General features: G+C 38.0%; 1 protein-coding gene across 1 annotated transcript in view; it reads left to right on the top strand.

Annotated features, from left to right (window-relative positions):
• Positions 1 to 16,932, top strand: part of LOC122816190 (radial spoke head 10 homolog B-like) — a 1,099,140-nt gene that overhangs the window by 670,854 nt on the left and 411,354 nt on the right. The window contains exons 13-14 of the mRNA XM_044088939.1: positions 11,342 to 11,427; positions 11,543 to 11,691. Coding sequence (XP_043944874.1) covers positions 11,342 to 11,427; positions 11,543 to 11,691 — 235 coding nt within the window. The remainder of the gene's footprint in view (positions 1 to 11,341; positions 11,428 to 11,542; positions 11,692 to 16,932) is intronic.

The raw sequence follows: 16,932 nt of genomic DNA on the forward strand, positions 1-16,932 counted from the left end.
AATGAAGCAGAATACACTCTCCATAAATTGGATGTTCACAGGCAATTACGTTTTTATTTAGACAGGACTCAGCAACTTCGTAAGTCAGACCAGTTGTTTGTGTCCTTCTCAGATAATAAATTGGGCCAAACCATCACGAAAGCTACAATCTCAAAATGGATCAGAGATTGCATAACTCAGGCCTATTCTTCTTCGAATAAACATCTTACATCATCCATCAAAGCTCATTCTACCAGAGCTATGGCTACTTCTATAGCCTTTCATTCCAAGCTCGCTATATCGGAAATTTGTGCTGCGGCTACTTGGTCCAACCCGCACACTTTCATTTCCCACTACAAATTGGACGTGGCATCTAAAGGACGAGCATCATTTGGTTCCACGGTACTCAGGAGTGTTTTCCAGTGAGCCACCCAGGATTCAGGTGCTAGGGACGCTGTCCCATCATTCAGAATGTAGGCGAGATAGGATCACATAACATCTTTTAGTTATGTACTCACCATAACTTCAGATGTTTGGGATCCATCTCGCCTACATTCCTGATACCCACCCGCCTTCCCCCTGCCTTGCAGATCAGAAGAGATGGAACGGTTTTGAGCTCCACTGTTTTTATCTTGTTTCATCTGACGATGTTATATAAGCAGGGTATGCATGTGTGCATGTATGCGGACAAACTAGATCTGGGGGACTGGCAGTGGTGCATCCTGGGATATAGTAAGCTCAGCCAATAAGAGACTTCGCTCTTTGGCATAAGCGTGCCGAGTCGGAGCCGAGGGATCGGCTCCGAACCCATCATTCAGAATGTAGGCGAGATGGATCCCAAACATCTGAAGTTATGGTGAGTACATAACTAAAAGTTTCAATGAGCCACCCAGGATTGAGGTGCTAGGGATGCTGCCCATCCAGCAAGAATGAAGGTGAGATTGGACAACTTAACATAAAGAAGTTATGTACCTACCATAACGTTCCATGTTAGTTGAACTTCATCTCACCTTTCTTCTTGCGTCCCTCCCTCCTTTCCCCTTCCTCGAGAATTGAGAGGAGTTTTTCAATGGTTTCACTGGCTAATTTGTTTTGTTATTAGTTGCTTACCAAGCAAACCATGACAATTAACTGTATATCCAGGTTTATTTATGGATTGTCTTCTATAATTATGTCTAGTGTGAGCTAACTCAAACAAGATCTGGGTAGCTGACATTGGGCATTTTGGGATAAGGGGTAGCCTCGAGCCAGTAAAGAGCTCTCGAGCTATAGTAAGTGGCTGAGTCAAAGCCGAGGATCAGCTCTGAACCCATCCAGCAAGAAGGAAGGCAAGATGAAGGACAACTAACATGGAACATTATGGTAGGTACATAATTTCTTTTTCATATCTTTTGAACCATAGGGGTTATGAAAGAGGTATAAATAGCAGACTCTTCAGCACAAACTATTTTTATAGTAGTAGTATACTTCAGGTTCTAGGTCTTAAACTGAATTTTATAAGTCACAGTAAACACAGTTAACTATTATGTTTGTAATATTACAGTATCTCAGCAATCACTCAAATTGCACACATACTGTTACCAGCATTTTTTTTTCATCTGGCTGAGAAATTTCACAGGAGACTAAATAGTTCTGTCTGTCTTATTTAGTTATTAAGATATTTACAAAAATGTGAGGATTATATCTATATAAATTAATATAATAAAAACAACAGTTAATATATATTTACCTGCACTAGACAGAGGTCAAATATTAATGCAGTTGAGTTTACCATTGTGTAAGCTTTAAGGTGAAATCTTTTAAAACCATGTACATAGCATGGTTTTGGAATTATTGATGCAAAAATGAACGAGCAATATTTGACGCCTGGAGACTTCAGTGAGAGTTAACTGCAAATGCACCTGGAAGTGTCACTCAAATGTAATGAGTTAAGGTTAATTTGTTGCTAGATAATTCTGCCAAACTGAAATCTAAGCCAATGCACAGAAGGTTAATTACAGATTATAGGGTAGCAATACAGTTACTATATACAACTAACTGGAGTGAGGTGTTCAGTGGAAAAACTGCAGATGGAATGTGGAAAATTTTGAAAGAGAAATTGTTTGAGTGCAAAAAGTCAAAAAAATGTTTAACATCAGGATCTAGGCACACAACCTCAGGGGGGTATATTCCATAAGAACAAGATACTTGATTAAGGTGAGAGACAAAAAATATAAGAATTGGAAGAGAGGTCGAACTACAACTTTGAAAACTGAAATAAACAAGCTGGACAGACAGATTAAGCTTAGTGTTAGACAAGATCAAGTACATTTTGAAGAAAATTTATATAAAGATATTGAGCATAATATGAAGCCTTTTTATAGATACATAACATGTGGAAGGAGTAAAGATACACAAATTGATAAACTGTGTGCAGATTCTAAAATTTATTCTCAGACACAACAGATTATAGCTATATTTACAAAATTGTATGCAAAACAGTTTGGCTCCACAAAAGGGGTGGTAAGTTGTCCTAGTAACATCTAGGCAACCCCAGATACTGGAATCAAATTAGATTATATTGAAAAAGAACTGAGCAAACTGGATCCAAAGCGCAGGGAGGAGACAGAATAAGTAGCAATGACCTGAGAACACTTCAGCAAGAACTTACACTACCATTATATCTATTATTCACTAGGTCATATAAATATGGGGAGATTCCTCAAGATTGGAGACATGCAATTATTAAACCTGTATTTAAGGGAAAGGGGAGTAGGACAAACCCAGAGTCATGTAGACCCTTAAGTCTCCTTTCATGTTGTGGAAAAATAATAGAGAAGATAATACTGGATAAGTTCTTGTCAGAACTAGATAGGTTGGGACTTGAAACCATATATCAGCTTGCTTATGTTGAAAGTAGATCTATTACCACCTGTAACATGATGTTCTATAACAATATAACAGCTATGAATGAAAAAATTGTGCTGTGGTGTAATTTATATAGATTTAACTTCAGCATTTGACAGGATCATACACAAAACACTGATCAATAAATTAGTACAACTAGGTATTGATGTACTGTTGATAAGATGGATAGCTGCATGGCTGACAAATAGGACATGGCAAGTATCACACACCAACTGGACAGGTGAAATCCTTGGTTACAGTCAAGGTGTCTTAAAGGGCTCTGTCCTCGGCACTTACTTGTTTAGATTGTATCTTTTAGACCATACTTTTTCGTCTGAGGTGTTCTATAGTCTATATGCTGACGACCTGAAATTGGGTAAACTGATTACAAGTGTTACAGATAAGGCATGTCTGCAAAATAATTTGACTAAATTGATCATTTGGGCACAGGTGAATAATATGTTGATACATACATCAAAAACTAAGCATATAAGATTTGGGAGACATAAACTGAAAGGTGAATATTTAGTACAACACACAGTGATTGAAACTGTAGACTCATTTAAGGATCTGGGTATATGGATAGATTCAGCTATGAGTTTTTCTAATCATATCAACCAATTGGCTAATGATAGTTATAGAACTATAGGTTGTATAAAAAGATTTTAAAGTCTAGGAAATCAAATCTAATTAAGTCATTGTTTAGACCCAAACTTGAATTAACATAACAATATGGAAACCCTATAGGAAAACAAGCATGAATAAACTGGAAAGAGTACAGCAGAAATATACCAAGGGCATCCATGGATGTGAAAATCTAAGTTATTATGAAATACTAAAATATCTGAACGTGTACAGTGTCTCTTACAGATATTTAAGAGGAGATCTTATTCAGGTATAAAGCCTGATGCTTGGAACAGACTACCAAATTACATTAAAGCAAGTACTAGTTTAGATATTTTTAAGAATAGCCTGGACATTTATTATGAGAACAAGTGTTTTGGTATATTGGCAAAAAAGAAGGGCATTAATGCCCATACTTGAAACATTTGTATGTATATATGTATGTAATACCTATTATAAATTGGAGACTATTTAAAATTATGCGAGTAAACAGTGTCAGGTATATTTGTCTAAGAACAAGAAGGAAATAACAGGGAGGAATCAAACTTACTCTCTGTTCCTTAAGTTGGGACATTTATGTCTGATTAAGCAAAGAGTAAAGAGAGGGAGTAAGTAGTAAGGATAAAGCAAGGAAGGCTGGTAGGAAGCAGGTCTGGATTTAGGCATAAGCTAAACAAGTTACAGCTTAGGGCCTCATGATCTGAAAGGACTTCTCAAAATTTTAAAATTGTTTTTGTTTGTTAATGTTTTATCATGCATCGTATACAAAGGCCTTCATAAGTTAAATTCCTACTAATATATATTTGGAACTGAGTATTTAAAGGCATATTGTGTATGTCTTACTAATGCCAGTCCTTAACTAAAGTCAAAATCCCCAACTTTTACAAATTATTCTTTAGAAAATTATTCTTCCTAGAAGGAGTACATTTAGACATGGTGAGGCCCTATTTAGCCAGTGCTAATAGTGAATAAAACTGTGCAACACTGAGGGAAGATGGGAAGATTTCTTTGTCAGAACTTAACAGAATATGTCTTACTAATGCCAGTCCTTAACTCCAGTCAAAATCCCCAACTTTTACAAATTATTCTTTAGAAAATTATTCTTCCTAGAAGGAGTACATTTAGACATGGTGAGGCCCTATTTAGCCAGTGCTAATAGTGAATAAAACTGTGCAACACTGAGGGAAGATGGGAAGATTTCTTTGTCAGAACTTATTCTGTTGTGTATGCTTTTTAATGTAGAGACCTGAGTCTAACAAGAGACCTAAATAGCTTTATTTTATAACTTTATTTTTGAACTTTTTCTATCAAATTTCCTACTGGATTAAGTAATTTAATATGATCTCTGTATCTCCTTAAACTATACATTCTCAAGAATCTCAAGAATCATATAATTTTTATAACTTCATTAAAACAAAGCGATTGCCTAAGAAAGCTATGCTTTGTTTTGGGGATTCTCCTTTCCCAAAATGTTGAGTAAATGCAGGGTTAATAAATACACACTTAGTGAGTATCAGGAGTTTACATCTGACATAGTGGTGCAGGGTGACTTGCACTCCTGCAAAGAAAAAAGCACTTGTCGTCCCGGGTCTATATTATATTCTCGAAAGCCGACAGTATCAAAGCTGATATTGTCGACACGAGAATAGCGAAAGCGTACAACATCGAACGTGTCCCCCTGCTTAAACCCGTTAGGGTACTTTTTTCTTTTTCTTTTTTTATTTTTTTTGTGCTGTTTTTATAAGTTTGATGTTTGAAGACATCGCCCATATAGTGTCGACCGTATGGTGTTCGATGTTTTCAACCGTCGATCTTATAATATAGATCCAGTTGTCCCATTACTCTGTATGTAATACGGAGCTTTTGAACTTGCTGGCGTGAGGACATGTGATGTGAGCAATTAGGAGTCAAGATTTTGTAATAGAAACAATTTAATATTAATGGACAATTGTATCTCTTGTTGGTGCCAAAATGCATGTAGACAACTTTGTTAGAATTTAGTGATAATTTGTTAAAGTCACATCAAAGCTCAGTCTGTATAAGTCTAAGAGAGTACATAAGACATATATATTCTCCAGTCTCAGTTACTGGACAAGAGTGATTTATTGGGTTTAGTTCTGGCTGTTGACCCTTTCAGTTCAGCTGATTCTGGCAAGAAAAAAAGAAATTCTTCATTTTCTGAAGAGGTTCAAGATTTTGAACCACAAAATGACTGTGTATGAGCAGCTTCTGTTTTTTTTTCTCCTCTGGTGTCTGGTTCAGTTTCTGTGTAAACTGTGGCTTCTGCCAGCCCCTTTGAAGGAGCATCGTTTTCTGAAACTATTTCCAGAATAAATTAGCTGTTTCAGTGGAAAGAAAATGACATTCCACTGTCTCTAAAGAAGAATTATGATTTATTACAAGTGGATTTCCCTGGACCTACACCAGTTCTCCTGTCTTTCAGCAATTGAGAATATACTTGTAATAGCCTGTGACTTGCCTGACAGCCAGCCTGCTGCTCCCTCCCAAGAAAGCATATAGACTGTATAAAGTTCCTTAGTCTTATAAGTGTTTATATACTAATTTGAAATCAGACACAGCAGTTATTTCTCCAGTGATCCCAGGTGCTTTTAATCCCTCCCCTTATGACAAGGTCTGGAAAGCCTTTGAAACATTTGGGAAAAAAAGTGTATTCTCCTACAACACTTATTTTTAGAATTTTCAGCTGTCAAGCTTACGTTAAAGTTTATTCTTGCCTCTTTTGAGAACATGGGAAATATTATGGCATCTGCTTTGTCTTCTGAGGAAAAACATCTTTGAGTAACCTGATTGCTTCTGTGTCAAGTGGCTACCTTCTGTTTGAAATGTGCGTATGATTTTGACAATATCACGTCCATGGCTGCTGCACTGGAAATTTTATGAGGAGGTTAATTTGGGAGCCTTATTTATGAATAAAATGTACTGCTTATATATGTAAACTTTGTAAGTTTTATTTAAATGTTTTGTGTGTAACATTATTTATTTCAGCAGGGATGACTGTGGAGTGTGCTGTGCTTGTGTTCACACTGTGGCAACTTACATGCCATTGTTTCTGCAAGACTTTTTTTATTTCTCAGGAGTTTCTGATTGTGTTTTAGAGTACTGATTGTAATTAATGTATTTCTGGAGATGTTATGCGGCAAGAAAGTCTAAGTGTGTGCTTGTGTAAGCATTTTGACAACTTACCTTCCAACTGACTCATTCCAGAAATTCCAGCTGCAGCTGAAGAATCCTCCTTGGTTATAGCATGGATATTTACCCTGCTCCTGCTAGTCTGTTCTCTGGGGTTCCTAGCACATTAAATTTGTCAGCTGTGCAGGCTTAGTCTTCACCTTAGCCAATGGTGGGTGACTCTGCAGTCAACAGAAGTTGTTTCTCAGACCACTCACTTACCTCTCCAGATTCCTCTGCTGTAGTTCTTTTGGCCATGACAAACCAGGGGACAGCCATGTCCTCTTTGGCTATGCCAGTATTCATAATGGGCATGGAAAAACTATCCTTTCTGGAACACTGAGATTTCAGGGGTGTGCTGTTGAGGATATATCAGAGAGAAGAGTCCTGTTGAAGGTATCAATATTACTTCTCCAAGATGACCTTCACAGATACCTGTAAAGAAAAAAATATATAAACATTGCTTTTCCAGTATTAAGGGTGTTTATAAGAAAAGAGGATTTTCTTACTTCACCAGAGAAATTATTACAGTGAGCCAGTCCTGAAAAACTGTATGCAGTATCTGTTAAGCAGGTCAGTATAAATATTCCTAAGGAAGACATTTCAGATTATTCTGACATAGACAGAGACAAGAATGTGTTTCCTGTAGATTCTGTAACCAATTTTATGTAGGTAATTGTTCTGAGTATTCATGTCCTCTTTGGAGGAATTCTCCATTTCTCAGTTTATTGCCAGGATGTTTGAGACTTGTTTATGGGAACAAATGGATGCTCCCCAATTTGAGGAGATATGATATCTTGTCTCATTCTTTACTGATTCCTTCTCTAGTGCCAGCCTTGTAAGAGGTAGATAATACTGTCTGTAACAACCATTAATCATGATCTTCAGTCCTCAATAAATCAGACAGACTTTACGGTGTGTCTCAAACCAATCCCCCCCCCCCCCCCCCCCCCCGTGAAAGAGGTGAAGATTTTGGATAGATTTGGTAAGAGAAGGTTTTTCTTCCACCTATGACTCATAATGTAAATTTCTGTTTTTTTTTTTTTTTTTTTTATGGACAGTTTTGATAAATCTACCTGACACACTTCTCCCCGAAGATAGCACCTCTCTTTGTTTCATTATACCTAGCTTGTGTGAGTTAAATATTAACAGGCTTTAAGAAATGTGTATGCTTGTGCAGATACTGTTTCTTGGACCTCTGCTTCTGTAAATAATTTTTTTTGAGGAGGTAAAGTCTGAAATTTTGTATTAACCTTTAGATAAGTAGGTTTTCTTGACCTCTGTGTTTTTGAGGTCGTCAAACATTCTGATGACAGAAAAATTATTATCAGAGTTTCTAAATTTTTTCAAGCCACCTTCCCATGTAAGTCTACCAGATCCTCTTTCAAGCCTAAGAAACAGAGGAGTCTATGCATGCCTTCTCAGACCATATAGGGAAATAAGAAGAGATGGCAGAAGGGTAACTGTATGAAATAAGTATCCTTTCAAGAAAGGGACAGTCTACAACTTCTTAATGACTTTACCAGCATTCTGCCTCCTTTTTCCTCCCTTTCTGACCCTATCTTTCAAAACCTATTCCAATAACTTGCTTTGTCTAGTTATAGCAATAGCCTTTTGCAGATTGCAAGGTATTCACGTTTATCCTTATTTAGGCAACTTGATTATCTTTTCAGAGTTTTTTTGTAAATATCAGGACTCTCTACGTGGGTAAGAGATTTTCTTCTCAGGGTGGGTTTCCAGGAGAACATTCAAAAATCTTGTTAATTCCATCTCACAGGACTGTATTGCTGGAGTGTCTCCTGGATCCATCCGCTTGTCAAGCTTTTCTCACACAGGAAAAAGTAGATGTATATCTATATCTATGACTGAGTTTTTCCACTTAGTCAGTGACTTCAGCAAGTGAATTCCCCAGGATGTGAGGATTCATGGCATCTGTGATTCTCATGACCCCTCTTGCCAGACCCCACATGAGAAAAATTCAATAGTAGTTAAAACCTGTATGGTCCCAATGTCAATGCCCCTTGACTTTTCAAATTCCAGTTTTGGGATTTGTAAAAAGAGAGTTGGTATGGTACAGAGAACAGATATTTCTAAATCTCAGTCTCCTGTTCTCCCTTACTGCTCCGTTCCAGTTTGTAAAAACATATGCTTCAGACTTGGAGCTGTGTCTCTGGGAGAAAAGTGCAGAGTCTTTAGAATAAAGAAGACAGACCAAAACGCATAAGTATCAGTGAGCTAGTAATACATGCACTCAACTCCTTCAATCATCTTTGTCCCCAGGACCTCTTCAAGTAATTACAGACAACATCACAGTGATGTGGTACATAAACAGACAGGGGGGGTTCCAGATCTTACCCTCTATGCAGATTAACCATGTTAACCTGGGATGTAGTAATCCAGCACAATTTTATCCCAGAGTCCTTTTACATTCTGTTAGAGCAAAACTTTGTGGCAGACAAGGTAAGGAGTATCAAGACAAGCCCTCATCAATGGAAATTGTACCCAGGAGTCTGTCAAGTTTGATCCAGCTATGGGAAACCCCCTGAAATAGATCTGTTTACATCCATTCAGAGCAAATGACTAAAGAAATTCTGCCTGAGGATTCCTTTCACGTAGGCATGGAAAACAGATACATTTTAATTCCGTTAGAAAGGAATGTTTCCATATGCCTTTCCACTGATATTCAGGGTCATTCTGAAGATTCAGAAGGACTCTCCAACGATCATTGTGATGACTCCTTTCTGCCCCAGGCAGCAGTTGTTCTCCCTTCTTTTAGAAATGGCCAAGGACAGTTAGCACAAGCTCCTTCACATGCTGGATATACTCATACAAGACATTTTTTAAACACCCCAGTGTTAAACAACTTCAGCTGACTGTCTGAATAATACAGTTTGAATACATTTTAGGCACCAATTGCTCTGTATAAGTATTATATAAGAAAACAAAAGAAACAATGAAAAACAAGTGAAAATCTGAAGCCCAGATGCTCTAAGCTACAAAGGACCTGCAATAATTAATCTAACTCCGATTTTGTTCCATCAGTACTAAATCCAAAAAGGCCTCAACAACAGGCCAAACATATTTCTGAAAGCAGAAATAAAATGCAGATTTACTCAAAGCAGAAATAAAATGCAGAAACAATATCAGGCAATGCAGAAAACATGTTTAAATGGCTAAATCAGTTAGGCCATCTTTCCATTGTCTGGATGTCTGCCAGAAGACAAAACAAGCTAAGAAGCATATAGTTTACCTAGGGTGAAGGGACTTGAGGATCATAGTAACATTGCAAATCCTAATGTCATTATCTCACAAAATTATTTTTTCTTGGTTTACTCTGATAGATGTTTAACAGAATATTCCGCTTTCCTCTCACACTTCATTCTTTGTTTCTGCCTCTTTATTATTTGATAGGCAGAGATGGATGGAACATTGTGACAAAAGAAAATTAGGCCCTTTTTTCTCCAGCACACTGATAAAATTGTAACCTTTTACTATAGGTTTTCACTCTGTTTTCCAGAGTCATAAGTGGGAGACAGCAAGGAAAGTAAAGAAAGAAAGAAAGAAAGAAAAAAAGAGAAACAAAACCTGAGCATCATGTGATAAGACCCCTTTTCCTTTGTTTATAACCAGCCAAGGTATTGTTCATATACTGTGAATCTATCTTTTAAACTTTGTCCATCTTTGCCTCCCACTCTTAAGAGTTATAAAAATGTGTACATGCTCCCTCTCCCATTTTTCTGACATTATTTTAAGTGCTTCTCTTATCTTGTTTGTTGGCCATTGACAGGGTGTCGTCTTTGTTTAATTTAAGAATGTGTCCTTCTGTTCTAACTGGCCTATTCCTTTTAAGCTGATATATTTTCATCTTCCCGGCTGCAAGAATCACTCACATTTCATCCTTGTTTTTTCCCATTACTACCTTATGTAAAGCATAGCCAAGGAAGTGGTGGAAAATGGTGCAGTGTCTGCTGCTGGCTATGACTGCTAAATGGACTGCCAGCTTTATATCCCATGCCTCCTGTAGCTGTTACTTGCCATGCTTGCTATATGGAATGCCAGCATTATATTATATGTCATCTGTGGTTGTTACTGCTGCATAGAATGCCACATTTGTATTCCTTGTTATCACCAGCTATATTGACCATGACTTATACATGGAGTTCCATGCTTCTTACGGCGCTTGACTGTCCACAGCAGGAAACATTTACCAATTGTCTTTTGGATGATTCTTTAAATTGTGGTCCCATCTGCTTGAGTTGCTGTTAGCTCAAATAGCTGTAAAGGATCTCACAGCACCTTTTGAAAAGAGTAGGAGAGGTTCCCTGGATCCTGATGCCCTGCCCAAATATCCCCTATTAGTAGAAATACCACCCCGGGTCTCTCTCCCCCCTGGAAAAAGAGGCCACCATCCTAACGGTACTAACATGATCAATAAAGGATAGATAGATAGACAGATAGATAGATAGACAGATAGAGAAATAAAATAAAAAAATTAGCTCTCATCTTTGTCCAAACTTCTTTGCCAGAACGTCTGTTGGATGGTGGTGTACATACAGAAGGTGATAACAAATACAGCAGATGGCATTGTTTGTAGTAAGATAATGTAAGTTATTTTATAATGTATTACTGCTTGCATATAATGCCTCTTACTTTCCTTTTTTAGGGCTAATAACCACAGACCTATACTGGTGCATTGCTTTTCAAAGCTGATGACAGAAAATATCCTTCCTAATGCACAGAATGTAAATGGTAAGTGCACAGTCAAGTGAAACAATGCAACAGTTCTTTACGCAATTTAGGGTAAAAGGGTACAGTACATTCATTGCCATTTTCTTTATTTAACATTCAACCTTCATGATTGTAGGACACATGTTTCGTGAACAACATCAGTTTCTAAATGCAGTTGGTGATATCGGAAAATGCTGGGAAATTTATAATGCCTACTGCCAAATAAATCATAAATATCCTGATAAATGTTCAATGAAGATGAGGCAATTTATTTGGATGTTGAAGGTAACCATACAGTCTGATAACTTTTTGATTAATTATTTATGTTTTCCATCAATTCAAGTCTTCTCCTACCTGTATTTATTAAGGTTTAGCAAAGATTATAATTACAAAACTCAGACTATCTCAAAGAAGAGTATGAAACTTTGCATGTAATAAGGTTACAAGTAACCTGATGCCATTTCAGACTTGTAACAGTTGAAACAATAAAACCAAATACAAGAGTGAAGAACTGTGGGTTATGGAAAGAATTTTCCGCAGCTGACTTTTAAACTGAAGTGAATGAAAATGGCCTCTTGAATTGTAATTTAGCAAATGCTTTCTCATGGCATATTTGCTGTAGAAAAAATGCAGTTTATTTCCCCAGTGTGCAGCCTCAGATATGGAATATTTATGTAGCAGTAGAGGAGGTTGAGTATGTTTGCAGTGACCCTACACCCCTACATTGTAAAGGAGAGCTTGCCTTTGTTCAAAAAAAAAACAATCGCTGGAAATGCTGTGCGTTCAGATATTTTTTATTTTTTTTGCATCAGACTGTAGCTGGACAAAAATTATCTACCTCCTGACAATCATCATCTGACTGCATTCCACCAGTTTGTCCACATATGTAGATAACAAAAGTAATTGTGCTGCAGCCTGTCCTTTTGTAGCTGTGTAACCAATCTGTGAAGCACGGCAATGCCACTTAGGTCTGCTAATGTATAGGTGCAGTGACTTAAATGTAATTGTTTAAAGAAACAAATTGTCTCCAACATTGGTAGGTAATGAAAGATCAAAAGAAAACTAATTTGTGAATGCATGCACAAAAAGATATGCCACAATCATCCAAAAACTGTATGAGTGGAAAATAAAATATGCAAGAAGCACAAGAAGATTACGTTCAATATTGTGCAGTTGTATAAAACAAAAAATATTTACGTGTAATATGTCATAGAACCAGTAAAATGGAAGAAGTAAAAAGGTTGACTCAAAAAAACAAACAAACAAAAAAAAAACTGCTCCAGAGATGTCAAGAACACTGACAGTGAAGTCATACAAATTTATTATTATCATTTAGGCACAGGCTGTGGTGGTGCAGTGGTTAGCATTGCCACCTCACAGCAAGAGGTTCTCCGGTTTGATTCTTGGCTGGAGCGCACTCTGTGTAGAGTCTGCATGTTTGCCCCTTGGTGATGTTTAAACACATGCAGGTAGGGGTGTGTGTGTGAATGGGTGTGCCTTCGTTGAAGGTTGGACATTGGGCTAGCACCGTAAAAATCTACTGCCAATCATAAGCAGACCGGCGTTCCGCTGTGGTGACCCTAACCAGGAAAAGCCAAAAGACATTACCATTTAGTTGCTTAAGTACTTTCATCTACTTTGGAGTAATGCAGACTTGTTCAGAACCAATTCTAAAATACAAAATATTAGTCACTGCCCCATATTTAAACCTTTCCAATCAAACCATCCATAAAATTAATCAGTTATACTTCCAGTACCAATCCATTAAAATATTACTAACAAAAAATATATATACAGATAAAAATGTGAAAAATCATCATATTAAACAATAAACAGTACCTTTAAAATGTTATACATTCAAAGCTCTAAGCTTTAAATATTGGCTATGGAAACATTTTCATTTAACCCTGGTGGGTCCTGGGAATTTAAACGCGACTGCCACCACAGTTCCCTAGATTCCAATACAATATGGGCGGTGTTTAAACTTATGTATTTTACATTTGGTATGTCATATTTGTATGTCATAGAAGCCATTTCTATCCATTGAGTAAGGCAGACATGTAATGGTTTCTGCAGATAAACTGATTTGTCCAGTTGGCCTAGCTTGTTAAATGGAGCAAGATGCTATGTACTCTGCTGTTCAGTACACCAGTAAGTCTAGATGCATTTTATAGGTACTCTAAAAGCTTGAATTAGGACAGTGTGTCTTCTAAGATAAGTGACAGGTAAGCTACCAGATATTATGTATCACAAATACCTACCTATATGAACAAAAGACAGAAACACTGGCCATGTTGAAAAATAAGGAGCACTAACTACAGTGACCCCCGGATTTACTAATCTTCTGTGCAGAACTAGCTTAGTCCTGCACAGAAGTGGCTGTTTAGGAGCAGGACGGCAGTGCACCATGCATATTAAAGAAGGTGTGCTGCCTGAGCTCCTAATCTTACACGGAGTGTGTAAGACTGCAGGGGGCATGTCTGAGAGCAGAGATCTCAGAATGTACATGCCCCCACAAAGAATAACAGCAAAAAGGACAAAAGAATGAGCAAGACTACTCATATGTGTCCACAGACCCCCAGCAACATCCCCCCACATGTACAACAGCAATAGTAAATACACAATATAAATATACCAATTGTTATTTTTATGAAACAGATTAAATTTAACCATAGGTGTGCAGGTTTGCCCATTGCTTAGCTACGGTTAATGCAGCTTAAATGGCTGAAGAGGATAACAAGGAAGATATATGCAAATGAAGCAGTATAGCAATAGTGTAGTGGGCAGAGCATTCACCTTATGAGTAGGCATTCCTGGTTCGTGTCCCACTGCAGCACACTCCATTTTCCATGTCAAAGCAGGTTATGACCAATATTTTAGTTGCATAACCTACTAAATAACATATATTTGTGAATTGGAGTACTGCATTAAATGCAGATTTGAGGTGTGAATGTCATAATGTTGCAAAGTCTACAGATAAGTATATGTACACAGGAATCATGGATGCAAATGGAAGGTAAAATGTTTAATGAATGATAACTTCATACAACTTCCAAATCCCCCACCTTCCCAAGAACCATTAGACATTGCTGTCTAAATTAGTGCAGTGATAAGTGAGAGTAAGCAATAGTAAGCAAGTGTAAGCAGTATTAAGCATTAGTAAGTGGGTAAGCCCATTTGCGCAGGGGTAAGCAATGTGCACACAGGTTAAGCAATATTGAAGCTAACTCTCTGTAAGCATATGTAACCAGAGATTAGCAGTGCTTACCCTTGTGCAAACCCGTGCAAACCCGCTTACAAGTGCTTAAAAGTGCCTTAATCATTCTGTATCCAACAGCTGCTGTTTTACCCAGTAACAAAAAGAACAGCCTTGCAAGTCTTGACCCCAGGACCCTATGCATTATATCACAGTAGATAACCACCAAGCCATCGCAGCAGTACATAAGAGTGAGGTATCACCAAACAAACCCTCACTATAGCAAAATCAAACTGAACATGTAAACGGAATCAGTATACAGTCATATGTTCTATAACCTACTACATAACATAAATATGTGAACTGGAGTACTGAAGTAAAGCCAGATGTGAGGTGTAAATGTAATAGAGTGTTGAAGTCCCCTACTAAACACAAGGACCCCATATAGTGTACGTACACATGAATCATGGATACCAGACATATATATAAGTTGAAATGAATAAGAAATCAATGCCAAAAAGCAAATATAATGCAAAGTCAGTTTTAAGCAATGCTAAGCATTGCACAAGCCAGTTTAGGAGGTCTAAGCAATGTGTAGGCCAGCTAACTCAATGTGCCCAGTGATATACCCCTTTAAACAATGCCAACCTTAGGTAAGTAGGTTTGCCCATAGCTTAGCCTTTTCAAAACCGGCCAGTCATAGCGCAGTGCAAGAAATTGGCCCTACTTAAACCCAGCAGGTGGGAAGACATCTCATAACTGGTTGAAGCTTCCCTTTGCAGGCACCATGGCAGAAAGGGGAGAGGGAGTGCGCTTCCGGGCACAGCGCTGGGTCATCCAGGAGTCTAGAGTCATAGCAGGACTCCTTGTCAAAGACTATGAGCAGAGACTGCTGCAGGGCCAGTACCAGGGCTCCCAATATAAGGCGGAAGCCTGGGACCATCTCGCCCGTGACCTCACCAGTGCCACTGGCATACCCTGAACTGGTAAGCAGGTCAGGCATCACTATGCTGACCTGAAGTGGTGAAAGGGGTGTCTCTTGGATCAGTGGATCCAAGAGGCTAGGACGACAGGGGAGGTCCCAGCTGTGTGTAAGTATTACCTGTTTAATAATTGCCAGCTCATGTGTATTACAGATAGGTATGGCTAAGTATTCCTCTTATGTCCTTCACAGCTGCAAGTGAGCAGGCCGTGAACTAGGAAGCCCATGGCTGTCACCTGAAGAGGTTGTGACACGAGGCAGGTTAGTAATACTCTTGCATGTACTGCCATAGGAAATAAATCTAAAAGTATTAGTAAATTAAATGCCGGTATAAAACCTGTATTGTTTAAGGCAAGTACTGCATACACCGGAGAATATGGCAGGGAGAGTCTCATATAATTTGTATGTAAATAAAAGCATAATAGCCTGGCAATAAAAGTCTAACTGCTGGACTGCATGTGTATACTCTGGTATATGGTAATGTAGATTTACAATCACTTAATAGTACTGTTGTATTAAGCACAATCACTTAATAGTACTGTTGTATTAAGCACTGTTACCCACACTGTGCAACATAAATAGAATGTGTAGGAATGTCTGTATATGACTGGTGTAATCCCCAGAGTTCACTTAGTACAACTGAGAGACACATAGACAGAAAACAATGAAAAGGCAGACAGCAAAATCCAAATAGCACACACAACTGAGACATGAACTGTTGTATTTTTAGCACACAGAGCCATGGTTTTGAATCCTGGAAGTGGTAGTAGTCTGCATACAGACCCCACAACTGTACAGATATGTCCAGAATGATCAGTAAATTGGCCCATATCAGCTGCCTGTCACCCTGTCCTCCTGTGAAATTAGTGGGATGATCCCAAACGTATAGGCAGCAAACAGGAAATAAAAACTGATTGTCACACATCTATGAGAACAAAGCTGGCACACTAGCAACTCCCCAAAATCTTATGAGAGTAATAAGCCACCTATGTCCCATTTACACCCCCATATTGTCAAGCTGTGACTAGAGTGTGTACAGTAACAAAATGAGATGTATGTGCATAATAGTAATGTGTAATCTGGTACTGTGTGTGGCAACATTCAGGTAGTGCTAACAAACATTGCTTCTACAGGTCTGTCAGATACGAACACTGTGTCCAGAAATAAAAGAATGATACCCTGTACTGGTACTGTTTACTGTGGTATTGTATGGCATTGTGACTGATACAGTTGCTCTGAATAATAAGGTATTACTCATCACTTTCACCCACACTGTGCTACATAATATAACTGTTTAGGAAATCCTGTATAAGAGTGTTGTAATACAAGGTCAGAACGTAAAACCACA

The sequence above is a fragment of the Protopterus annectens genome, chromosome 12.part0 (genome assembly GCF_019279795.1).
Source record: "Protopterus annectens isolate FY-2018-M chromosome 12.part0, PAN1.0, whole genome shotgun sequence".
Taxonomy (NCBI): Eukaryota; Metazoa; Chordata; order Ceratodontiformes; family Protopteridae; genus Protopterus; species Protopterus annectens.